General features: G+C 40.2%; 2 protein-coding genes across 8 annotated transcripts in view; both read right to left on the minus strand.

Moving 5' to 3' along the window:
- si:ch211-51h4.2 overlaps positions 1-27,976 on the minus strand; it is a 116,350-nt gene that overhangs the window by 37,176 nt on the left and 51,198 nt on the right. For 5 of the 6 annotated variants that reach the window (XM_046050770.1, XM_046050769.1, XM_046050772.1 and 2 more), the window contains 4 exons: positions 26,423-26,522; positions 24,850-24,908; positions 21,857-21,921; positions 11,589-11,735 (listed from right to left, as the gene is read on the minus strand). In XM_046050770.1, the coding sequence (XP_045906726.1) occupies positions 11,589-11,735; positions 21,857-21,921; positions 24,850-24,908; positions 26,423-26,522 (371 nt within the window). Of the gene's footprint in view, positions 1-11,588; positions 11,736-21,501; positions 21,588-21,856; positions 21,922-24,849; positions 24,909-26,422; positions 26,523-27,976 lie in introns of all 6 variants that reach the window. The other variant, XM_046050771.1, reaches the window with a different exon arrangement.
- On the minus strand, positions 2,406-3,482 carry LOC123971750 (trichohyalin-like). Of its 2 annotated transcripts, none has more exons than XM_046050779.1 (2): positions 2,797-3,482; positions 2,406-2,681 (listed from the first exon to the last, which is right to left on the minus strand). In XM_046050779.1, the coding sequence occupies exons 1-2, from the start codon at positions 3,412-3,414 to the stop codon at positions 2,652-2,654; spliced, it is 648 nt and encodes a 215-aa protein (XP_045906735.1). In that variant the 5' UTR covers positions 3,415-3,482; the 3' UTR covers positions 2,406-2,651. The 2 variants fall into 2 exon arrangements, with proteins under 2 accessions (XP_045906735.1, XP_045906734.1); XM_046050778.1 differs by having other exon boundaries at positions 2,772-3,482.

Consider the following 27,976-nt stretch of genomic DNA (forward strand, 5'->3'; position numbering starts at 1 on the left):
GACACCCGGAAGTCATCGTCCACTACGCTGAGCACGTCCGCCTCCTCGGAGTCGGATTGCTGCAGCGTCTCCGGATCCAAACCGCGAGCGGGAGAAGCCGAGAACGGGCTCCCGAACGAGGAAAGGAAGCGTCGGAGCCAGCGGATGAAGGTCGGGAAAAAGCCTCAGCCGTCCCGAAATCCTCCGACAGATCACGCTGTGAACCCATGAGTGAAGCCGCCGGGCCGCCTCAGCGGCCGCGCCACAGGCAAAACACATCCGGCCATCCTCGGAAAAGAGAGCCATGCTGTACCTCAGTACCCGCACGGAAAGGGCTTCGCAACGGGCGCAGGCAGCCCCCTCGAGAGCTGCCCGGGCGTGCTCCATCCCCAAACATGAGACACACATCTCATGAGAATCTCCATCCGTGATGTACCGAGGGCAAGAAAAAAACACACCTTCTGTACATCTGATTGCCGGACATGCTGGTAGACTTCTTCTTCAGGTAAGACACACTGCTTGTAGGACTGGAGCTTTCTTCAAACAACATACAGAGCGCCTGCTGAATAGAAAAAAGCTAATGATGAGTGTGTACAGGTGTGCTTTATACTCCTCCGGTTATTCCGTCACACCTTAGCGTTCTAGCAACAAGCCAATAGGATTGGATTGATTTCATTCACGTTCAGACCTGCTTCGCCTAGAGGCGTTCCCATAGTGTCGTAACCGACGCAGTTCGAGTTCCCTCGAAGGGGAACTGTCTCAATTTAATACTGATGCCTTTATATGACCTACATAAGCAATAGAGTCCATTAGCAAGATCAGTGGCTATTTCCATAAATGTATTCTAAATGCATGTCAAGGGGTTTGATTCCGCTGAAACAATTTAAGGCATGCAGACTGAAAGAGCTTACGGCACAGTTGGACAGTGAGTAGCATGTTAGTCAGTTAAAAAATAATTAGAAGCAGACATTTTATTTAGTGGTTATGGCTGATTCTGGGGCAGGAGAAAAAGAAAAGAATTTACCGAAGAACAAAGAAGGCTAAAACGCACAGTGATAGACAGTACTAACACAAAGTTCACTTTGTTTCACTATCGTTATATTACAGTTATTAATCACACAAGGTGCGTTCCACTACATGTCCCATTCACACACAGGTGGCAGATGTTACCATGCAAGGTGCTAACTGCTCATCAGCTGAAAAACTAATCTTTCACACACCGATAGCACAGCCTTCAGGAGCAATTTGGGGTTAAGCCCTTGCCAGATCAAGATCTTTATGACGCAAGGCGGTGGAAACAATACAACTTTTGTCCACAGGGGCCGCCAAAATCAACACAAAATGGAAGCTTCTTGTGGTTGCTTTAAAAGTTCAGTATGTAGATAGATAGATAGATAGATAGATAGATAGATAGATAGATAGATAGATAGATATATACTTTATTTATCCCGAGGGAAATTCAAGTATCCAGTAGCATACGAAACATACATACATTAAACCTATATTAAAATAGAATTAAAATTAAAATAACTTATAACACAGTAGCCAGAGTAAAACAGTACAAAAACAGTAAACAGTGCAAATGGAGAGCTGATGGAGGTAGAAATTGTTCTTTTGTCTATTGTCCTCCCTGCCATGACTAGGAGCTGTTGTACAGTCTGATGGCCAGGGGGACGAAAGAGTTTTTAAGTCTGTTGGTGGAGCTGGGCTGGGACAGCAGTCTGCCACTGAACACACTCCTCTGCCCGATGAAGGTGTTGTGCAGAGGGTGGTGGGCGTTGTCCAGTATGGACAGCAGTTTGTCCAGGGTCCTTCTTTCTGCCACTGTCATCAGAGAGTCCAGCTCTGAGCCCACCACTGAGCCAGCTCACCTCACCAGTCTGTCCAGTCGACCGCCGTCTCTCTTCTTGCTGCTTCCCCCTCCAGCAAACTACAGCATAAAACAGGACGCTGGCCACCACAGACTGGTAAGGTAGGGTTTTAGTGGCATCTAGTGGGGAGGATTGCAAATTGCAACCAACGGCCTAGTCGCTGCTCACCCCTCCCTTTCCAAACGCACAGGAGAAACTACGGTGGTTGACACACTCTGCCGGCTCTTGTGCTAAATAATACGTGTGGTCCAGACCAGGCTAATACTACTACTAGTACTACTACTACTACTTCTTCTTCGTCTTCTTTTTTGTACGTTTTCATCGTAGTGATGAAACACGCTCTGTAGAGATTCTGTCCTTTTGGGCTACTGTAGAAACATGGCAGCACCACGTAAGGGGTGCAAACACAGTTTATGTAGATAGAAATGGCTCATTGTAAGGTCATCCAAACATATCGGCTCATTATGTAAAACATACTGATGTATATTACATAACATTTCTGTCAACAGATCGTAAATACTGCTTATCGTAACTACTTAATAAGTGCAACTCAAATGTTTTCGATACAGCACATATTTATTGGACTAATTCAGAAACATAGTCAATAACTCCTCTACAGAGACATTCAGAGGATGGATTTTTTGAGGATGCTGTTTCTGGACATGGTGAAACCTTCAGAGCAGCCGTTTAACTGCTCAAACAAATTGCTCTGGCAGCTCTCCTTGAAGGCAGCCCACCTTGCATAGCACTTATCTGCTGTGATCCTCTCCATCCGATCCCATTACTTTTCAAGTCCAAACCTCAGTTTCTCCTCAGAGGACTTTGGTCTTGCTGGTTTTATTTTCTTATTTAAGAAAAATGATTGGCATAGACAAAGTGTAGCATTGAAAAACTACATTGCTATTTGAAAGAAAAGGATACAAATGAGATACACACTTTCAGATACAGGGCTTGCTTTCTCAGTGGAGGGGGGGTGGGTGTAGCCATGTGAGTGGAGCTTCTCTTCGTCAGTCTCACTCTCTGTTCCCTGCTCTCCAACCCAGTTGTTGAACAGAGTTTTTCTATTTCTCTGCTCCTGGCCCTTCAGCTCAGAGGTTAGGCAAAGCTCCGCCTCCTCGCACCTCCTCTGCTGTTCCTTTTCCAGATCACTCAGAGCGAAACTGGGCCTTGAGATCGGCTCCTCCTCCACCACCATCATCACCTTCTTCCACCGAAGCCTCTCTTTCTTCAGTTGGTCTTGTTTTTGTTTCTCCAGGGCCTTTTGCTCATGTGCCCTGTTCACTTCCTCCTCCCTCTGTTTGGCCCCCTGCCTCCTCGTCTCCTCATCAATTTCCTCATTCTGCCTTTTCAACCCTTCAGTTTTTTTCTCTCTATCCTCTTTTTCTCTTCTGCATCCCTGAAGCACTTCCAGATCAGCTCTTGTTCTGCGCTCCATATCCATTTCCTTCAGCTCGCTAAACATCTCTCTTCTGAGCTCTTTCCTTCTCTCCTCTAGGGTCAGTTTCCTAATACTCTTAACAATCTCCATTTCATTCTGGAGTTGAATTTGTTGTCTTGGCAGCATGTTTTCTTTTCTGTGTGAGTACACACAGGTTGGTTTGCTTTGAGTCTGTCTTTTGTGTGGGGTTTTGTTTAAGTAATGACACCAGACAGGGGAACTCTAGAAGCAGTCATCACACTTATGCTTCTAGAATGATCAGTGTGTCAGTGTAGATTTCCAATAATATGGTTCAACCTCATGTAAAAGCTATTTTAAAGTTAAAAGTACTCCACTGATTCAAAATCACAATTCAATAAAGTTGGGGGGACTTGTGAAAGACAGGCGGAACAAAGGAGAAGGGGTAAAGATATCCTGAATTTTCGTCACTTGTATTGGTTAAGCTCCGGAAACACAGGATCAAAATCATAATTTTCACATGACGTCACATTCCAAGGAAAATGCTCCCTGGGAGAGCAAAAAAGACGTTATTTTCCACTGCCTGCCAACCAGTAAGCAAGTGATACACTACTACTTAAAACACTGCAATATAAAATGATTAAAGTCTTAAAAATAATGTACTTTATGTTCACTCTTTGGTATTAACAAATACACTTACAATAAATTACAACTCGAATACTTACTGCATATTTATTTATTTACATTACATTATGCATGTTTGCAAATCTTTCTGTATTTTTGGGAATGTGACTTTATGCAACACAAATAAAAATATACGTTTGTGGATATTGAAATATTTGTGGAGCATGGTACACATTTGTGGATTGTACTCTGTAGGTTACAACTATTGATGATGTGGTGATCACTAAGAATATAAAAGTATTCCCCAACCAGAACACAACACCGCCAGAGTGAGACTGAATGTTGGCATGAAGGAGGCAAAGCAGTGACATCAGCAGAGAGTGGAGAGAGAACAACACCAAAGATATGTGGCAGGTGGTCAAAAAAATCACAGGCTACAAAAGCAGGAGCTCCCCCTTCATGTGTGAGGCCACATTACCTGATGAACGCTGTTTATGCTCACTTTAATCTCAGCTGTAAAGTCTACTCCACCTTCCCATCTGTCTAGTCTGAACAACTACCGTCCTGTGGCTCTCACCCTGGTATCAAACAACTATGAGACTTCATATCGGAAGAGTGGTGCACAGAAAATAACTTACTGCTCAACGTCAGCAAAACCGAGGAGCTGATAATAGCTTAAGAAGGCCAAATTCCCACAAAAAGTACTTGTCAGCTTTTACAGAGGAGCAATAGAAAGCATCCTGACTGGAAACATCACAAACTGGCAAGGGATGTGCACGGCCCGGCACCGGAGGGCCCAAAGGATACTGTACCCAGGACAATACCCATCCAGCCACAGCCTGTTCACCCTGCTGCCTTCTGGGAAGAGATATCGAAGTTTCAGCTGCCGCACCACCAGAATGCAGAGCAGATTTTCCCTTAGGCTGTGAGACTCTATAATTCATCCTCACTGCATCCACATAAAAGTTTATTTCTGTGCATCATATCTTATCATTTTTGTATATTTTATTTGCTTTTTGTAGCATAACGGGAACTACAAACTGCATCTCACATTTCAACCCTGTTGTAAAATGATGAATAAATGTACCTTGTACTTTGTAATAAAGTCCAATTAAAAAAAACTAAGTAACTAATAAAAACTTCCATAACAGCTGTGATAATGAGAAGCTGAGTGGGTTTATCACACTGGTGAAGGAGATTCCTCTGTCAGCATTTGTATCACTTGTTTTCTCCACTGAGGCTGCTGCCAGTGAAAACTACAGTACATCCTCCCCTAAATGACATGTTGCAGATAGCAACAACTGACCCTTCACTAAACCCTGCCTCAGTTACTGTTAAACTCAATTTCAGACAGAAGAACACAAAAGAATGCTTGCAGACTGAAATGACAAATGTAGCCGACAGAGCTGTAGCTAACTAACATTAACGGAGTTTGTTGTGACTGTCACAGACTAACTCCAGTTGATTCGAGTGAAAACAAGAACACTGTAAAAGGGTCTTAAATATGGATATGCAATCAGGGATTTGCAATGACACAAACAAGATCTGAGCCTAAATCAGTTTATGATCCATGTAGAAGACATGGAAATTAAGAAACAGCATTGTTCTTGTATTGTAGTGTGGAGTCAGTCTAGCCTAGTATGGTCCAGTATTGTAAGTAAAAATGTAATAAAAGTAAAAATGTTTACTATACAATGCATATGATACTTGGACAAGCAACATAAAGGTTAGATGTATCTTTTATTGTTAGTATTTTCAAACTTTTACACAAGGAAAGAATTTGAGGATTGAGAACAGCACAGAGCAGCTAAATATACCATCCAGGATCTGTGTAGAGCTAGGGCTCCAGGGCTGTCCCCAACTAAAGATTTTCCTAGTTGACTAGTAGTCGTTAGTTTAAGCAATTAGTCGACTAGTCAATGCACGTTTATGATATTCACGGCATTATTTAAATATATACATTATTTTGGGGGCATCAGAAAATGGTTTCAGTTCCAGATGGGAGAAAGACCATTTTTAGACCGCTTTCAGGTCTAAAATTCAGAATGTCACATGATTTCAATGATAAAATGTAAGAATGCAGTGTAGAATTACAGTAAAAAATACTTTAAAAATTGTCATATGTGGAGGCGAGTTGAGCCACAGGCTTAATTTCCCCCAGGTATAAATTACCCCATCGCTGCCATTTTCACAAACATGTGTCATCCAACGGTTTAGAGCTAAGGTCATGCTTGCAGTATAGCCTCAAATTGTAACTTCCACAAGCACTAACACGTGTGAGATTTTTTTCAAACTTGTCTGTAATTGTTCAGACACAAGAATCATGAGATAAATACAATACACATGTAGACGTAGCAGCCGGTAGCTCTTTCAAACCTGGCTAAACTTTTCCATTTGTTTGGTGATTATTATTGAAGTATTATTAAAGTATTGATAAAATTCTGTTTGCAGTCTATCCATCCACATAAAGTATTTTTTTGAAGCTTAAGTCTTAATCATAATATTAAACTGTTCCTTCTTCATCGTGTCTGTACTTCATTCATAAAAGTGAACTGAGATATTGCAGACAATTTTCGTGAAGTTATTTAAGTATTTCCTTTCATCTGCCTCAGCCTTGATCCACTCATCATAGTAGATTCAATGATGTCTCTTGTCATGTTTGAATGTTCACATTCTTTGCCTTTGTCAGTTTCCCAGGCAACACAACAAAACAAATGTTTCATGTCAATTACAATGTACAAAGTAGATGTATTTCTCATTTTCCAACATGGAGTTGTTTAGAGAGACTAAGTTATAGTCAGCCACTGTATTTCACTTTATTTAAGGTTTGCAAAGCTTCGACAGAAACTAATTAAAGAAACAAGATGACTGAAATCCCCTTCCCAGTACTCAGAGTTAGGAATGATTACCAAAGCAAGACTGGAAGCAAGAAATGTTTGGGGGCTATCATTTCTGCCAGTGGAGTTGTCACTAACCTCTGAGAGATATATTTACTATTTCATATTTCTATCTGTAAAATTAAACAAATAAAAGATTTAGGGCTGACCCCGAATAGGAATGCACGCAAAACTCTGCACAAGACCGGTGACAGGAGAGAGAGAGAAAAGGGTCTTCAAAAAGCCTCAGTTTAGCTGGAAATTTACAGTGTAAGCCGAATGAACAGAGACTGCAGCTCTGCAGTATTGCAAGATTAATCAGTCAGCCAGTCCATCGCAGGGCCACACATAGACAAACGACCACTCACAGTCACATCCACACCTAAGGACAATTTAGAGACACCCATTAACGCGGACACGGGGGGAACATGCAAACTCCACACAGAAAGGCCGGGGCTAACCACTGCACCACCGCGCCGCCCCACATCTTTCAGAACAAAACAAAAAGCAGAAATTTCTGTTCAGGACTAAAATGCTTAAGTCTTATCATCTCTATACCACATTGATGACTTGTGTTGACCTTCTTAATCTTGGATATTATAAGATGTTGACTTGGCTTTTTCTACCTATGAAAACATTTTCAATATTTGTGTTTTTTTTTTTAACAGTTTAACAGCAGAGAGATTTACATCATCAATATTTACACGTCTCAACCATACCACTGCTTGGTATGGATGTCAACTTCACTAATTCTGCTTGTAAACCTGGCCTGACCCTAACAAATCTCTAGCGATACACAAATGTAAAAATGGTAAAACCAATCTCAAGCATCATTTTCTTTCACTGGGGTACCGCAAGGAGGAAATTAAAAGGTTTGACATTTGGCAGAGAATCTTCTCATCTTCACTATGTTTGAGTCCACCTCCTCTCATCCTGCTGGAGTCTTGTGGTGACAGCACAGACCACCCACCGATTGCTTAATCTGGTTTTTCGGCATCGTGATTAATCACCAACTAACTCGTTCATGTTTGCACTAAACAACATCAGAAAATTCAGGTACCACCTGACAGAGTATGCCACTCAATACCTTGTACAGGCACTGATCATCTCTTGCCTTGACCACTATAAGGCCCTTTTTGCACAGCTGCCAGCATGCACAGTGAAAACTCATGGCTGCATGACTGGTCTTCAATCAGCCAAAGACAGCTCATGTCGCTCCACTTTTCATTACTCTCCACTTGTGCCCTGTCGCTGCTCACAGTAAGTTGAAGTCACTAATGCTAGATTGACAACTATCGTCCCCATTTTTACTAGGAAAACAGCAATACCTTTCTTTCAGCATTAAATTATATTTTACCATTTCTCTAGTACTGCATCACTGAGCACATGTGGCTCCATCTAAAAAATATGTTAATGACATTTAATTGTCAAGCTGCATTAATAATGAGCTGTTATTTAGCCAGGTATATGTTCTGTAATGCTCAAACTGTTAAATGATCAACAATTAAAAAGCTAATTAAAATAAATGTCTTATCTTTGAATTACACTGAAGTGCTAATTTACATAAAGTGAATCCTTTTTTTTGTGCTTTGTCTTTATTCATTTTGGTACAAACCGCTTGTGAAAGTGTACAATACCTCAGTTTGGTTTAGCTGAACCTTGTACAGTGGTGATCTTGGGCTCTCGATTTCAAAATGTTGATAGTATTAAACAGTATCTTTGATGGGGATCAGGAATGGCATTATTGCCCACATTTCTTCAAGGTAGCGAGACCATCTGTACACAACACATCAGCTGTGGTCTAACTCCATGAGCGCAGATTGTTTGATAACAAATGAAGCGTGTAAATAACGGTATGTAAATACAACAACCCCAGTAACTATGCAGGAATACACATTCACTGTCACATAAATAGACATGTTTCCATAAGTCTGCAGCACCAGTGCACACTGGGAAGCTTTTCCACATGACTTATCACAGGACGCCACAGTATCTTAACATCTGTGATGTCTTTCAATGTTCATCTTTTTTGCTTGCCACATTTGTTCACAACAAGGCACTCTACCACAAGGCCACCAGGACCTTTAAAGGGATGTGTTGACCATATAAAGCATTCAGATGGATGTAGAACAGGTGACATTTATTACTGTCGCACATCGCGATTACGCTGTGTGGACGCGACGTGATTATGATGCCGCTGTTTGCAAAGAGGAGGAAGAGAGAAAATAGCGAGGGACGAAGAAGATAGTGTCCAAAGTATGGGATTATTTCAAGCTAAAAGAAAACAACAACTGTCCACCGTAAAACGAAACTTATGTCGCCTCTGCAACCGCACGACGGCACCTGATCAGAAAGCCCTGGTGTTCTGCCAGCAGACCGCAGGCAACATAACAGCAACTAGCATTTAACTGAAATCATGATTGATTGTTGAGTTGAAGGCTAGCCAAAGTAAGCCGCAGACCTCAGCTGAAAGTGTGCACACCAGGAGAACAACAAACGCACTGTTGTTCTCCTAGTTGGCCCGTGAGTTTGGGTTGTAACATCACACTCATGAGTTAACAGGGTGTCGGGGAGCTGCACCTTAGTATAACTTGTATAGCACTCGGGGGATGTTTGTGTTGGTAAAGCAGCTGTCTGGTTGCTGGTCTGATGTTTGCTGTATGACACACTATGAATTTCCGAAAGGACCAATAAATATCTATCATCTATCAACGTACACAGCTGATCCCGTTACCCGGGTGGGGGGTGCTGCGGCCAAGCAAAAGTACTTCTTAAACGACACAACGATGAATCGATGAAATCATCTATAGAAGCTTCGAGTACTAAAATCATTGTTAGCTGCAGCCCTACTTTGCATACATTTAGAACTTGTTCTATGCAGGCTTTGATAAACTCAGCCCCCTGGTTTTGACTAAGGCAGTCTTGACAACAGCCCAACACAGCACATGCATACTTGGACTCTGCAACATATGGACAAAATTATCAAGATATTCTTTTTCCTACAATTTGCACATCTCCCAAACTTTTACAAACTACTCCACAATCAGCATTACCTGAGGAGTATCACTCATCCCAAAACTACAAAGTGTCTAAAAGCAAACTGTTGTGTCTGATCCCTGACAGAACACATGAGGCTCTTTTATCTGTTATTACCCCCTTCAACATGGCTTTAAATGCGCAAAGCTGCTCTGAAAGACTCAACAGATTAGGGGGAAATGGTTGGGAGGATACACTTCAAAAATGTATAAAATTCCACTAGAGGGCAATGTTGGTCTATATAAGCCACAGCTCTGCTAGGCAGGGAGAGGAGACCATCACTGAGGTTGTCTTAGCCATGTGGGTCACAGGAGCTCTGCTTTTTTAAAGAGATGAACAATGAACAGTGATGGGTAAAGGGGGGTGGGGGGGGGGGAATAACACAGAAATAAAAATTCATGCCAAGCAATCAGAATGAAAAACGGTTGTTCTGCAAATCAGTGGAATGAAGGAGGATTTAATGGAAAGGGATGGCCTGAGCCAGGGAGCTATTACAATTGAAACATGCTTTGAAATAATTACATATTCAGTACAAGAGCTGTTAATTGTGCGCATTCACGCAATTCTCTGCTGATGTATCATCACTGTCACCTTTGGGCATCAACGGAATAGCATACTGTACAATTCCAATGACAAAAAGCTAACTTAGTATTAGAAATGACAATCTGGTGCTGTTTTATGATGTCAGAATGGGATGGGACAATGTAATGGAGTAAAAAGAGCATCATGCCTGCCAAATTATTTAAGGACTGAGCTGATGTCAATGGATGTCATCTGACAATATGTCATTCTACCTCAGACACTTGAGGACAGCTTTGATAGGTTTTTGTTCTGTTTTTCTTTTTTTTATTCTTTTTTTTGAGATGTGGCCCTAAAGAAGATCATTATCCATACCTGCAGTGCTTTCGTGAGTCTGGATGTTGATCTGTCACAACAGTTTTAAACTCAACCTTCAAATGCTGTTTCCAAGGTCGAGAATGAAATGAATCAAACTTATGGCCCGGATCTCAGAATCAAGGACATTTGATAAATCTACAGATCAACAACAACTAAGCAAACTGCATCTGCTGATTGAGAATCATGTAATATGATTTAAAGCTCCAGAACAAGCGAGTAAGTGGAAGTTAAATTGAGACCGTCGGTCAACTGCTTTTTACAAGGTATGAACTGTCAACTTCCATTTTAAACCAGCTGTTTAATAGCTTTACAATGAGTTTCAACTAAGGAGTTTTGCTAATGTCAGCCCAGTGTGGTGGGGTTCATTACAGAAAGTAAAAATGTAATCCAAACTGACTACAGGAGGAAATCCCTGTTTATGCACACAAGGAGAGGGATAAAGCAGTTATTTAACCTGAAGATGACAGACAGCAAACTGTACTCTGGACTGATGCTCATTTTCATATCAACATCTTCTAACAAGGAACATTTAGCAATTTTTAATTAAATAATTATATAATGAATCTATATTGCAGCAAAGATGACAGACAGGTCCGTCATGTTCAGCTAAAGTAAAATGGACTGGAATCAGACCTTTTGTATGTCTAACCTCTAAAGTAGAGGCAACCAAAACTCAAACTTACACAGTAAGTGAAAAACCTTGGTTCATCTAATATCTCTAGAAACGTAATTGAATCAGCTGGAATAAAATGTCCACTGCAGGACGGACAAAGAAGTGCTTCGCCTTACAAAAAATATGTTTAAGCAACAATAACTTGCATGAAGTACTGTAGGTCAGAGGCCAAATGATTGTTGGTTAAGATGAAATGCACAAAACAGGACAAGAGAGCATTCAGAGTAAAGACTCACTCTTCTAGTGAGATGTTGGAGTACAGTAGAGGGGAGATGGAGGAATGAGGACCAGACAAGCTGCTGGTGTTGGGCTTTGTTGTCTCAGCTACCATCCACCTCTCTGGTAATGACGTCTGGGGGACAATTTCCAGCACTGCCCAGCACCTGAAACACACACATAAAGTTACTAAAGGCAGATGAGAATTACAATCACTCAATCGGGAACCTCCGGGTCTTAAAAGTGAAGCCAATGCAAAGTGCCTTTTTCTTGCATTCTTTCTAACGGCCAGCAGGGGGCGAGTTCTGTGGTTGCAAAAAGAAGTCTGATTCTATTGGATACTGCATAATAGATGCATGGTGTAAATTTCATCAGCGCTGTTGAAAAAGGAGTCGGAGTTAAGATGTTCATTCTTCCTGTAAGCACATTTTGTTTTAAGCCTGTATTTCACTAGCCAAAATTAGCATCCCAGTTAATATCACAGTTAACATGAATTACGGATGCACTTTGCTAACCAAGCTAGCTAGCGCCACCGTTTTGTTCATATATGGTCACGTCCAGTGCCTGGTTGCAAGAAATCAAGATTTATTATTTTTTTTCAGTTCATAAACTTTATTGCTTCAATACAAGATACCGACAAACAGTATGAGTACAGAGCGGAGAACTTACCACGGGAATAAAAACATAGCAATGAAAATATAAAGAATACATAAAATGAAATAAATAATAATAAAGACTGAAATAAAATAAAAGGATCAGGGGTTATAAATCTACAAATATATTGTGTAAAGTACATAAGTACCTTCTTCTGTGGTATTCCATGCAATACAAACATACATATACCTCCACTCATGTTACGCCATTGTCAACATGCCAGCTCCAACTCATTTTTATAGCAAATGAATGTCCTCCCCATGCTCATTTTCATCATAATAGCTGAAATAAGACAGGGCAGACTTTGATCAAATTCCCAACACTTGTACCTACTGTACCTGACTATAGCAAAGTTGATTATTAAAAACACTATTTACACAATTTTAGTTTTATATTTTTCTTATTCTACAGCCACTACTGGTGTCCTACAGCTGGAACATGAAAAAAACTGATTGATATAGAGTTCACTATGAAGCTAAGCCAACATGGAGGTCTTAATGGTTACTGGTTACTTACTTGGTTAAGAGTGCCAAAACTGGAACACAGATTGGAAAATAATTCTTTCCTGTGGCATGGTAGCAACTTAGCTTTCTGGGATTCTATGAAACAACTTATTTGACAATGCATGTTTCAGAAAGCTGCTGTTTGATGTCCAAACACAGTGCAGAGGAATTTTATGACCACCCAAAACAAGTGACTACAGCATTGATAGCTGTTCTGTGCTCACTTAAAAAATGTAACCATAAGCCATCCCAATCATTTTAGCAAAAATCTATAGTGTCATTAGTCAGTATCATTAAATCATTTTCATTAAAAACAATGATTACATTTCTATATAACAGACAGGACAGGCTTCAGTTCCTTATAGGAGGAAGTTGCCCCGTTCTCTCCCAAGGCTACACCATGTCCTCAAATTTAAAGAAAGACACTTCACTCATCAATATTTCTATGTGAACAATGGATCAAACAACTATGTGTAATGTGATGAACCCAAACAGAATTATCATCCACCTCGGCAGTTCCCTTCAGGTCTGGTTGTTTTAGCGTATTTCAGCTTATTGTTCTGGTTTTATGTTGCAGAGCTTTACTGTTTTGATTGATTCTCACCACTGTCTTCAGCCTCGTTTCCCAATGCAGCAGTCGGCTGTTTTCAGAGAAAAGGCTCTGATAGACCCACTGTACACAACCTGCTCAGCACCAAACAGACAAAGTTCGCGGCTAGCAGGTGAACACAGTGAAGCATTTGAAACGAAGTGCCTTCTCATCCCCCCTGTGTACTGTGCACTCAGCTCTGGGCAACAAAGTACCACATAGATGAGCAAGGTCGGGAAAGAACTGTTGGAGTGATGCTTGTGCTGAGTGTTTCGCCACCATGAAAACAGGGCCCTTCATGTAAAACATATTGTTAAGGAGCTGTGTCAAAGATGTTTGTTAATATTCATAACATCTAATATGTATTGCTAGATTTACTGCAGTAAATACCTCTGAGCCTCAGTTATATAATGTTTGTATTATTATGTAGTTATGACCTCCAGTAAATCATCAAAAGAATTTTACACAACCTGAAGTTTCCTCTATGAAAACGTTTCAAATAATTCAGTATCAAAAATCAAACATTTCACAGGATTGTCCTCTGCTGAAATGTTTTAATACACAGTAGTATATGGTATATGTTGTCTTTTGAGCTTAGCAGGTTTCCCATGTTAGATGTGTGCTAACAAGCCATTTTTTATAGTAAAATCAATGTTGCAGGCAAGGAAACATTCATGCTTTTACAGATGTATCAAAGGGTACTCTAATTTTCCCCTTTGCCCAAGGCAACCATTTATATCTGGTAACATTTTAAGTAGGTGTCAATCTCAAAACAACTGTGTTTTTGAAGTTTGTGTTTAATTGGCAATTTGACTTCAAAATGTTCAGCTGTTCTTCTGAAGCAAGAGTATAATGAATTATTACCACTATTGCTGATGTAAATGTTGAATATAAAAACATGTTTTGATGTGTTTAAAGGAATTTTACCATGTCGGGGTCCCTGTTGTAGCGCATTTCAATTTCACGTCTTTGCTCAAGAAACTAATTTGTGTAGGTGAGTCCTTTTGCTGTCTCTGATCTTTTTCCAGTGTCCAAAAGATGATCCAGCAAACTGTTAAATGTACCATATTGTTTTGGCGCTATCATTTGAAAGTCAAATGTGCCACCAGTCAGAAAAAATTAAGTGGTGTTAGTTCGCCTCAGCAGACACTGCAAAGACAGATTCATGAATCAACATTCAAGATATCTGCTATGCAAGAATGCAGTAAGCATAGGACATATGTCAACATATCTGCCAGAACAGGTAGATGATCTGTCCTGAAATAAGCACTAAAAAGGCACATTGTTACCTTTTTCTTCCTTTGAGATACTACCCCAATCCTGGGATATGATCAAAGGCTCCGAAACAACTACTTAACGGACCACATGGGGACAAACTCTGTCACAACTTTTAGGCCAGCGTAGATGAAAAGTCAGAAGAAGAATAGAAATTGTGTCTTTCACTAAAAACAGGGCAAACTTCATCTGCTGAGGAAGAATGAATCTCATCTAGATTTACATTACATCACGGACTTGATACAATGCCTCTTGACTTATGGTGTCTTATTTGAAGAAGTTCATACTGGATTACACAAAGGAGTATCCCACATTACAACAATATAACTGAGTCAAGTCAGGTTAATTTTATTTATGTTGCCCAATATCACAAATCACAATTTGCCTCAAGGGGCTTTAACTCAGACTATACTGTCACATGTGCTTATTAGCAGCTCAGACCAGCCTGATAATCCTTTAGGGTACAGCTAGGTTTTCTAAAAACAAAAGCAGGAGACTGGGTAACAGAGGATGAATCACAAGTTCTATGTTTGAAACCAAAGGCCGTAAAGTTAGGCTTCAGGGAGAGAGAGAAAGCAAGTCATGGACAAGTAAGTTTTCTCCTCTCTCTGCGGCATTGGCTGCTGGTCTCTTTGAATTGGCAGTGCAGAGTGCAGCTCTGAGAGATTTATCCATTCATTTGTTGTGGCTACGCTTGAATGCACCCAACAACACACCATTTCTATTTTATTCTACTAGTCTTTCACTCTGCTGGGTGGCTCAACAGAATTATGTCCCCGACGATAATTATCAATCAAAATTATGGTCTAAAAAATAGAGGCAGAGGAAATTGCTTACCAGGGCGTCAAGCAGGAAAGGGACCTCAAAAAGTAGTAGTAGTGTGATAAGAGAGAGAGAGAGGTTAGAGAAAGGAAGGCGAGAGAGAGGATTTGCATCTGTGCAGTGTAAGCTATGATGATTTCAGTCAACTTATAGTGACAAACTGTGCTAGACTTCAAGCCTTTTGAAGAACAAATAATGTCAATTCAAATGCATTACATAAACCTTTGAGTTCATTTATTCCAACATAGTTTTGAGCTATTTTATATGTTGTCAAGTGTGGAGTGTTTATGATCTCTGGCAGTCTACAAAAAGAGAGTTAGTGGAAAGATGCGTGACAGAAGTCCTTCCAGTGACTAACTGAATGCTTTCTTTGTATTAGTTTTAAATGGGTTCTACACCCTTACACTCTTGAAAACATAATATTCCTTGAGGTTTGTGGCTAGAATGTACCACATCTCAATGATGTCTGTGAAATGAAGTGGAAAAGGGCCGGATTATGCAAAAATGCTTAGTTTGTTTCCTTGCGCAGTGTCTACACAGGCGGTGTAGCCTGAGCAGCACATTAGCAGAGTGGCTTCAGTGCTCATCTGTGTCTGCACAGGATGCGTTCAGCCACAGTGTGAGTGTAGGTCACCCATGTTTTAGCAGCACTCAGAGCCCAACACACAATCACATCAGTTAGACAAGAAGCATAATAATGCGCTTCGAGCAGGGTGGATAGTGCGGGTGAAACACGAGTTGTTGATTAAAATACAGACATGCATGATATGGACGCCTGCCTCCTGTGCTAGTCTGCACAATGTTCTGAAGTGGGTAGTAACACTGATTACGTACTATCATTCTTGTTTAAATATCATACCGGTAAAACAACTCAGGATTGAACACCTAATACTTACAAATCCACACACTGAAGATGTACAAGACCAGCGTGTGTTTGAAGATAACTAGTCTGTAGACCATGTTGTATGACAGTGCCTTAAGGCAAAAATGTTTATAGCTGTTACAAATTTCCACGCTCAAAAGTAGAGAGAAAAGGCCTGTGGTCATGGAGATGAGAGGTACGCTATAATTGTTACAATGGGGAAAGAGGCACACACTTCACGACAGTCTCTCCTTTAAGAAGAAAGTCCTCACAGCCAATTGTTTGTATACACAAAAAGTGATGGAAGTAGTATGAAGAATGTAAAAAAGAAAGCATGAGTAAGTACTTCCAATCCTGTTTACTTCCTTAACTTTGCATATCTGCTACATGAAGCTGGGATTCCTGTCAGATTTTGGAAAAATACAAAAATTGTTGGATGCAGCCACAGGTTTGCTTGATCACCTAACACACACGTTAGGTGATCCAATAAGTACTTAATTTTAAGGATAAAGACCCCTTAATGCACACTTTGCCAACCAACCCAATACAAGTCTGTAAATATAAGCCCCATAAAAGGGGGTGTACATTACTTACTGAATCCACTGAAGTTTAGTGCCTTATGAAGAGGCAGGGTAATGGATGTTCATAGAAACAAAATTATAAAACATATTCACAGCTGTTACACACAGCCAGGGCAGGCATGGATCATTTGAATGGGTCGGTACATAAGACAAATGAACCATAAGGTACAGTAGTAATGGGAGTCTCTTGTTGCAAGAGTCGGCAGATTGGACCGCAACAGCTGGTCAGGGATGGGTTACTAACAGGTAGGTTTGTGGCCAGCGGAAGCTGCAGCTTTGCTCATTCTTTCAGCTCATTGAATGTCTCAGAGGCGTCAGACAAAGACGTACAGAGAAAGGAGCTCCCCCTAACACCTTTCTGAACTAGAGTTGTGACTCTTTCCATTGTTGTGGCAACAGCCCTAGAAATTGTTACAGTGCACAGCTCCACTACACATATGATCAGTTTTATTCTCTATCGTGTAGGTATTCAGGGACAGTCATCCAGACTAAGGTCACTCATAGACTCCCACCAGCCTCACCAGACAGTGGTGCCATTCATTTTCATGTTTTTATGATATAGTTGGTGCTGGAAGCTTGGTAAAGGAAGGACTACTTTGTCAGGTAGTGCAGCTAAATAGAACACTTAGCTGCAGGCTCATCTAACCATGCATTTACTGAACTACAAGTGAAAGGTCAGTTTGGGTTTTTGTAGCCTGTTTACAGCACATTGAAATTACTCTGAATGTTATCATGAATCGATAACTGGAGCTCCCCTGTGAAAAAAAACCTGCCATTATAGAACATTGCTTTCACATGGAACACTGCTTTCAGAATCTGGTGTGTAGGTTGGACACACAAAACAAAAAAGTGCAGCCTGAAGCTCATAAATCTCAGAGAGGTATCCCAGAGGAGAGAGACTTATTGTGTGGAGCTGCTGTAAGTTGTTTTGCCAGAAGCTGATCAGTAAAGTACACCAAAGGTCAGATACAGCAATTGTTGGGTATAGCTCAGTGAAATTTGTCATGGGTGTGCAAGGACTATCACGCAGCAGTGCAACAGAGCATTTTCCTGTGTTTAAATTTGTTCTTGCCTGTTTATTTTACGTTATAACATTTTAACCATCTCTAAATTTATATTTAGAAATCTGAGAAGGTGCACAGCATGATTTCGGAGGGTTCAAATATCTGAAGACAGAAGTAATGGATTTAATGAATTTGCATCATATACACCTGTGGCATTTGGATTAAAATGTTGGTCCACATGGAAGCTGTTTGTGTCGTGGGATCTCCGTAGATTGGACGTGTTGAGTCAATGTTGCGTAGGCTGGGGATAATATATAGGATATGCACTTAAAAGTATCAATACGTGTTATCAATATAGTGGTGGTAGAGAATGTTTTTAAAAATGTGATCATATGATCAAGCAATGTAACACAGGGCAGAGGACAGAAATGAGCCTGAGGAACCAAATCAGAAGAGTACTTACACTGAACAAAATTATGAACGCAACACTTTTGTTTTTGCCCCCATTCATCAAGACTTTCTCTATTTACACAAAAGGCCTATTTCTCTCAAATATTGTTCACAAATCTGTCAAAATCTGTGACATTCAGCACTTCTCCTTTCCTGAGATAATCTATCCACCTCACAGGTGTGGCATATCAAGATGCTGGTCAGACAGCATGAATATTGCACAGGTGTGCCTTAGGCTGGCCACAATAAAAGGCCATTCGAAATTGTGCATTTTCACTGTATTGGGGGGTGTCCCACCATTTGCCTCACGCAGTGTAACACATCTCCTTCGCACAGAGTTGATCAGGTTGTTGATTGTGGCCTGTGGAATGTTGGTCCACTCCTCTTCAATGGCTGTGCAGTCAGGTTGAGACCCCGATGAGGACGACAAGCATGCAGACGAGCTTCCCTGAGACGGTTCCTGACAGTTTGTGCAGAAATTCTTTGGTTATGCAAACCAATTGTTGCAGCAGCTGTCCGGGTGGCTGGTCTCAGACGATCTTGGAGGTGCGGATGCTGGATGTGGAGGTCCTGGGCTGTGGTCTGCGGTTGTGAGACCGGTTGGATGTGCTGCCAAATTCTCTGAAACGCCTTTGGAGATGGCTTATGGTAGAGAAATGAACATTCTATTCACGGGACACACCTCTGGTGGACATTCCAGTCAGCATGCCAATTGCATGCTCCCTCAAAACTTGCAACATCTGTGGCATTGTGCTGTGTGATGGAACTGCACATTTTCGAGTGGCCTTTTATTGTGGCCAGCCTAAGGCACACCTGTGCAATACCCATGCTCAAAAACAACTGTAGGATGTTCGATGATCGGGCCAGTGAGTTCCAGCTGACTTTTTACTGGCCCCGGGCTATCAGGCCACCGTTATTGTCAAGCCCTGTAACTGTATGTATTGTTTTATTTTATTTATTTTAAATGTAACCATATTTTAATACACATTTAATTATCTGTTAAGTTCTGTGTGTAGTATGAGGGGACTACAAGCTTTCTTTTTGTTATACAACCTTAAGTTGTATAATGACAAATAAACAACCTTGTACCTTGTTTTGGCAAAGGGTTCCATAGGAATAATCCAATGATTTAGTTTTCCATATTTACTTCCACCTGCTTCAAGAACGCAACTATCGTTCCTGTAACTAAAAAGTCTGCAGTTTCTAGTCTACCGACCACCACCCTGTGGCTCTCAAGCCCATTCTGATGAGGTACTTTGAGAAACTGGTTCTTCAGCACATAACAACAACATCGCAGCCGGCCTGGACCCTCACCAGTTTGTTTCAGAACCAACAGGTCCACAGAGGACGCCATCTCCACTGCCCTCCACTCAGCACTCACACACCTTGAGAAAAACGACACCTACACATCAGAATGCTGTTTGTGGATTTCAGCTCAGCATTCAGCACAATCTCCCCAAGAAACTGATCAGCAAACTCAGCACTCTGGGTTTAAATGCAACACTTTGCAATTGGATATTAGACTTCCTCACAAATAATTCATAACTGATAGAGTGGTGCTCAGGGAACAACCTACTGCTCAAAGTCAGCAAAACTAAGGAGCAGATTGTTGATTTCAGGAAAAAGGAAATACACACACCCTTGTCTACATCAGTGGAGCTGAGGTGAAGCAGGTGAACAGTTTCAGGTTCCTGGGAATCAGCATCACAGAGAACCTGACATGGTCATCTCACATCTCCAGGCTGGTGAAGAAAGCTCAGAAACAACTGTATTACTTGAGGAAGCTTAAGAAGGCCAAATTCACACGCCAAGCTCTTGTAATCTACCTACTATAAAGATGGGAACCATGCACTAGAGACTAGAAACATCACAAAGTGGCCCCCCCAAGCTATCAGACTCTTAAACTCAAATTCATCCTCAGCACTGCTCCATTGAATATACTTTATTTCTGTTTATCATTATATAATTGATTCTATATTAACGTATATTGTCTGCTACGAAGCAGAAGGGAGTTACAAACTCAATTTCACTCTATAACCTGTTATACTGCAACACAATAAATCCACCTACCATAAAGCTGGGAACCATGCAAGAGACAGATTTTAAAAAGAATAGTCATAATCAAGCAAATTAACAGAGGCTGCAATATCCTGACTTTTATAGTAGTGCCTAGGTGGAGTCAAACTTAAAAAAAACTATGTAACATGTAACCTACACTTCCCATAATGCAACTAGACAGCATATTTTCTATATACCTTATCTGCCTGGTAAATGGGGAATTCTTTTTTACTCCAAACCCAAAGTGAGTAATGCAGGCTCTCCGTTAAGTTTCCAAGCCAAGATTCCTGGGTGATGTCACATGATTAATTCTCTCAAGCTTGGCAAAGCTTCTCCAGAGCAACAGCAGATGTTATATGACGATATATATATATATATATATATATATGTTATGAAGTTATATAACTGTTAACAAAATTCTAACATTATTTAGTGAAAGGCTTGGGGTCTGAATGCTTCTTTAAATGTAAGGGCAGTCTGACTAAAGACTCCATACCCCTGAGGTACGTTTCTATGTCAAAGGCAAGAGATAGCAGATTAAATGTCTTAGACTCTTCAGCTGGAAAAAAGGTCTGCTGAAGGTCTCAGAGGCTCCTGCCTCTTCAGCCAATGTTGACCGTCGCCGTCTCCCAGACGGTCAGGTGGTCACATGTGATCCTCTGACCACAGAGCTTTATGTTAGTCATGATATATCACTTATCAGTCTATAAAAGCTGAATTTTCTGAATCTACATCTGGCTTAAATGGGACTTTTTGAACCCTCTCACACTTTCCAGGCATAACAGCCTTCAGCCTTCATGCCTACCAAACAGTTTCACATTTGCTATCCACAAAGCATCCTGCCACTTTAAACTCATATGGACATTTTCCACGCACAACTCTATTGTTTTTGCATTGCACAGAGTGAACAAGAGCCGTACCACTTACTGAATCATCCACTAAAACCGTATCTAAATAAAAACTAAATATTGCTGTTCCCAAAACTACAACAATTATTTTCCTTGCAAGGATTTCAACACATTATACAACCAAGACCTTATGATGGCTGAAACAGACAGTAGCTTAAATCTAATGATTACTGTGCTTAAAACAAAGCCCCCTCCCCCTGAATTCCCTGCCTCCATAATTACCTTACCCTCTGTGGAGAGGTTGTGGCATTCACAGAAATAGCAAAGTGTCCTGAGGTGTTCTCCCCTGGGATATAATAAATCAGATGCTCTCCTGGGGAGAAAAAAGTCTCTGCCATAGTACAGGGGTAGATTCTGAAAACTGGTCAATTTTATTTTATGTAAAAGAATGTATTCTTTCAAGTTTTAGCCTAAATTATCTTTGTTATGATATGTTTTTTTCATTTTGGACAGTGTGTGGTGTGACTTTAAAGCATAATTATACCTGAATAGGTCTATAAGTTAATAAGCATTTCTTATCAGGAGGTTTCTTTAAAATAAAGAAGTTAAAAAAGCAGCATAGTAGGAGATAAATGTGCTTACCAGAGGATGTTGAGCACAGTACAGGTTGTCAGACCTCCAAGCACTGCTCTCCGAAACCACAGGATCTGGACATAAAGAAAATACAGTACATGGTGACACAACATCCTGCTCTAGCGCAGTTTTGTAAAACGATAACACAGTATGAGGATATCATTGCAATACAGTAAAAGTCAATAAACAATAATATTGAATCAGAAGTAAAAAAAATGCTATCCATTCACATCCAGTCATCTGTGCACTTACACACCTGAATAATTCTGAAAAGAACTCTTTAAAGCACGTCAGCAATAATGACATACTTGCTTTCAGCCACTACATTTATATTTATTCATTTAGCTGACGCTTTTATCCAAAGCGACTTACAATTGCTATTCATGTCAAAAGTCTCACGTCTCTGGAGCAGCTAGAGGTTAAGTGTCTTGCTCAGGGACACAACAGGGGGAAGTGTCGCAGTGGGAATCAAAGTCGAGTCTCCCACACCAATGGCATGTGTCTTATCCACTGAGCCATCACCACCCACTGTCACTACCCATGGTGGGTCTGACCTTGTCTTTGTATGTTTTATGCAAAAGATCCATCTTCAAAGACACTGTGGAGACAATGACCTCAAAACATACAAATCATGCCAGGGCTGATGATACATTTTTAAGTGTTTTAGCCAAGTCAGATATAGGTGGTTATCTATATGAAGGACAGTATGCTATTCTGACAGAGACATTGAGATATTGCGGCAGCAAAAAGGCAGGCTTGCAGTCACTAACAGTGAGGAATACAGGGTACTCGTTTGCTTTGAAGCAGCAATTAAGTTTCCATCCACCTGTCTTTGAGTGCATTTTGAACTTGCGCATAAAACAATCTGATGTGGAGAAAAGCGTTTACCATTGGCTTAGGTGTATCAAATGAATCGATATCAAATAAATTCGACACGGTGCAATGGAAACAGACTAAATCACGGCGTTCATGAAGCATCTGAGTTAATTGTCGTTCAAGCTTCCCTCCACTGAAGAGATGAAAATATCAGATCTGTGTACAGGGATGAGGAGACTAACCTTCCTCAAATGAATACATTAAAACATTTTAATAATTTAACAACAATAAAGAAAAGGTCACATTTTCATCATGGTTTCCACAAGGTTTTCCATTGTTAGAGGTTTGATTGCCGATTAATTTTTTAAAATCATCATATTGCTTACTTATCTTTTGCAATGGTTTAGTGGCACCAATAAGTGCTACCAACTCTTTACAGTATCTTGATGTACTCAACCTATATTTCAATAACAGCAGCAGATAGAGCCTGTCCAAATTATAACTAAACCACGTGCCTAGGAAAGAGCTATGCCCTAAACAGCACCACTTCTGACCTGACCAATAAAGACTGACCCATCTAGCAGGCAGGGTTAGTCGCCTGGCAGGAGAGGTGAGACAAACTATGAGATTTAGTTTGCTGACTAACTGGGGTATTAAAAAGCACGTGGTACTTAAATTTGATAGCAAGCACTGAATTCAAGGCACCATATCAGTGTCCCTTACCTAAGATCTGTAGTATGGTGATAGGGTTATATCTGGCAATGTGAGATAATTGATATCCAACAAACGTCTGCAGGCAACCCTCGTCAATGTGGCTGCTGTGGAACAACGCCCTCCTCTTTGTGAGTTTTAGGAAGGTGGTGAAAAAGTTAGTTTTGAACCCCTCATCGTCTTTTCTAAATGTTAACACGTTTTTTCAATCCTAAATGGCAGCAGATCTAATCTAAAGCCATTAAATTAAATGTATAATGTTATACTGTAGAGAATAATGCAGCTGAATGACGACTGTTTTGACAAATTTTACGCCACATTCCCTTAAACACCAGTCACGTTCTAAAATCTACAGCATATCCCAATATGTTTTTCTATTTCATTAATTAATAAAATTACATCTAAAACAACACGTTACTGGCTAAGATAACCATGTGTATTAGACTGTACTCTGCATGAAATAATGGAATTATTCATAACTTTTCTTTTTTTGATATTGCCATCGGCCACCCTGCTCTCTAAATATCCTCCATTGATGAACTGATGTTGGTCAACCACTATTAACCCACAAGACGAGACCAGATTTTAGCACTATTTTTAAGAAATCTTTAATGCTGAATTATATGAAAAATTTGAGCATTAAACATTTCCTACATTCTGATGATTTTTCTGCACCAGTTTATGGTGAAAATGTTTTTATTTATGTCAATAGAAACACCAAATTCAAGTGGCAGGTGACAATTTAAACTATAATAGCCTAACTCTACCAGAAAATAATGCAGTGCAGCTCTCAGTCATTCTGTGCTGCTTTCAGATCTGTTTCTCCTGTAGATCAACTTTTCTCATGAAATGTATCGTGATTTAGTCTTCCCTCCTCTTTGTGTCTTTGTTTGGGGAAGTAACCCCTTTAAATGTGCATGTGGCACCTTTTCACCTCAATGATAAATTGAGGCAGGTGTTCTGCTCACGTTCAAACTTTCTGCACATTCAGAATCCCTCCTACATATCTGTGTTCGCTGACATGTCGAGAAAAAGATCTAGTCACACCCCTACCTTTCACAGATCGCCACATTACATACTCTCTTTCTCACTGTTCTAGATTAGAAGAATAACAATAGCAGAGCTATACTATAGCATGCTAACTTCAGCAAATCTCTCTGCAACACAAAACTCCCTCTTCAGATGAGAACGTCAACTACCACTGTGTTCCATAGCAACTTAGCGCTGTATGTGCTACATGCTGAGCAAAAACTGCGTCTCTATTTTACTTTAATATATGTGTTTTTGTTTAAATATCTTTCGAGATAGTAACAGATGTTTTATACTTGTGCTACAATTTTCAGGCCTGTGCGACAAAAAACTTTCAACCTTGGTAACACCAGTGCTATACAACCCTGTTCATAAGACATGTCTGAATTCAGAACATTAAGTCTACAGATCAGCAGGGAGTGCAGTGAATAGAGCACTAGGTTCACCTGTGTTTTGTTGTGTGAGATCTGTGAGAAGAGCAGAGGCATCACGTTTACAATCCCTCCTGTTGACATGAAAACAAAAAAGCAGGTCAGTCTCACAGACTATCTGTGGGCTTCTTGTAATGTCCCACACCTTTATTTCACTCTGTATGTTCACACCACTGTTTCATCACTGAGTGTGTGTGAATTCAGCTAGAGACCAATTGTATTATGAATCTCTTACCTTAATACTATTCAAACTGCTTAATTAACTACAACAACCAATGGTCAAACCAGCATCAATCATCTAAGCTGTGAGTTAATGTAAGAGAGAAAATATAATGCAGTTAAAGAAAGGTTGTTAATTTATTGTTATCAATGTAAATAACACAAATTATAGGAAGTAATATTGTTCATATAATGGACCAAGTGAAATGCAAAGGCTTTTTACTCATCATTAAAGAGCTGCAAACCAACCTAAAGGCATTGTATTTATCTGGGTTGCAGTGAATAAAGTCCCATCATAGCTAGAATGTTGTTCGAGAGGCTTTAAAATCCTGAGCAGGAGCAAGAAAATGATTTAAAGTTGTTCTGTATACTGTTTCACACAACTAGCAATTCTAAACCGGAAAGCAGTTGTCATAGCAGGCAGTTTGCATGTTCAAGTGGCCTTCTGAAGTAATGGAAGCTGGTAGGAAGTACAATCAGAGCTGTCGCAGAAACGCTAATGACACAGAGCGATATCCCCTTATGCTACCAGAGCTGATGTGCTGCAGTGACTTCAGGAAGCCAAAGTACTTGCTAATGGGTCATCCATCCATCCATTTTCTGCCACTTATTCCGGGCTAGGTCTTGATGGTTACGCAAGGTTTTCCAACCATTCCTCTCCCCAGCAGCGTTGTCCAGCTCCTCCAGGGGATCCTGAGGTGTTCCCAAGCCAGATTAGATATATTATCCAGAATATTCTGGGTCTACCCCGGTATGTCCTACAAGTTGGATAAAACCTCCAAACATGGGTTCTCACAACAGGCACAAAATACCTTCTGTCCCATCTGAGGAGTTACCTTTCAATGAAGTTGTTCAACATGGCCCAGTCGGATTCCATGCCCCCAACATCCCACAGGATGCATTAGAAATTCTTCTGTAGGTGGGAGTTCTGGTAGACATTGGCTTCAGCCAGATGTTCTCAGTTCACGCTCATTACACGTTTGGATTAAGCAGGTCCCCTGGTGGTGAGTTGGATCAGATGGCTTCACCCTAATGTCCACGACATACGGCTGATACGGCGTATCATCAGCCTGCATACGGCTGATGATACGACAAAGTCGATCATTGACCTTGAGTGAACGTGGTACTGTGTCTTCATATTTTCTAATGGAGCAGTAAGTTTTGGCCACTTTGGTGAGAACCTGCTACAAGTTAGTTTTCCAAATCTAGTTGGAAATCTAGCTGGAACACATGGGCTTACAGAACCCTTGGCCTGGAAAAATATAGAATGGTAGAAGAGGGAGCATGTAGTGGCATTCAGAGGGCCAGAAATATGAAAATAATGAGACACAAAAAACAGTGAGCTATAGTGTACAAAGCTGATTCTCACCCAGAGCCACTGTGCCCATTAGGAAAGGTTTCCCCATCTGACTGAAATCACTGCTGCTTTGAAGGCCGACCTCTGACCCCACTGCAAATGTGACCGCCACCTGAGACACACACAAACATAATCATTTTGTATCAACACAGGCAATAGACATGAAAGTACATAAACACAAAGGTGTTGGCAGGTAATTAAACTCTACAATAAGCAACACAAGACAGTAATAGCAAAGAAACATTTAGTTTTTTGTTCTAAAACAAACAGTGAACTGAGCATTGTGACAGCTGGAGATACAAAAGCATTTTTGAATCTTTGTCAATACTGAAAATTTGGCCAAGCAAAGCACTGGAACCTTAGCAGAAGCAATGGGTGTTGCTGTTGTGGATATTCTGAAAATACCATGAAATAAGAAAGAGCTTATCAATTTGTGGCGAACGATAGCTTTGTTCACTGTGTAGATATTTGCAACTCTTAGCAAAGATGAGAAAGAGGCACTTGTTAGCTACTTCCATCATCAGCCTCAGACAAAAAAACAAAACAAAACATAACTACTGATGTCTGCAACATACTCAGAACATGTAATTACATTTGACTAAGCAGAATGAAAGTTATCTCCCGATTTGAGATATCAATAATCAAAAATAATTTCCAGATATCTATAATTTGGTAAAATATATCTACAATGCAAAATTTAAAACATTTTTAATAAATCTCTATGGCATTCTGACCAGTTAAACTTAATTTAAGATATCTCAAAAGGACAATGGAGATATCTTGAACTGAGGGGAATTAAAGATATCTAAGTAAGATAAGTCAAAATTCAGTTGCAGATATCCGCAATGTGAACTGGGACGTATTGTTTTTTTGTCATTTAAAAGCATTCTTTATTATGAATATTGATCTTACAGGATGCCCTTTTTATGTTTTGTATCACTGAGCTTTTAATGGTAATATTTTTGCAAAAGAATATTGAAAATGGATGTCAGACAAGTAATCTGAAAAATACAGTTAGCAGGAAACATTAAGTCAACTTTTTTTTTTTTTTTTTATACAATCAATGCATTGCAATGAGGTCAAATCCTAATGAATTGCAGATATTTGTAATGAAAAACCCCATACACATGAACAGCAAAAGTATCCAGTCTAGCTAATGTTAATGATGTTCAAACGGCATCCTATAGAATGCAGCTTACTTTTCCATAACACCATCTAACTTCTAGTATCCCTGTTGCAAACACACATGCAAAAAACATGATATACATAAATGAAAAACATGGGTTTATTCATTTAAAAAGTCTTCAGACAGTCCCATAGTCCACTGTTCACTTGTACTTTAGCATGAGCTTTAATAGCTATGACTTAAAGGGCTGAAGCATGAGAACCTACTCAATACTTTTGTCCTTTGTTTTTATTTGAAAAAGACTCATCACACCAGGAGGCAGAGTCGGCAGTTACTTAACTAAGATCAGACACGAGGTGAAGTAACTAGCAGACTAACAACTGAATCATTTGCAGACCTGATCATTATTTTGTTTCCATGTTTGCTGTAGCACGTATCAG

This window comes from Micropterus dolomieu, linkage group LG05 (assembly GCF_021292245.1).
Source record: "Micropterus dolomieu isolate WLL.071019.BEF.003 ecotype Adirondacks linkage group LG05, ASM2129224v1, whole genome shotgun sequence".
Classification (NCBI taxonomy): domain Eukaryota; kingdom Metazoa; phylum Chordata; class Actinopteri; order Centrarchiformes; family Centrarchidae; genus Micropterus; species Micropterus dolomieu.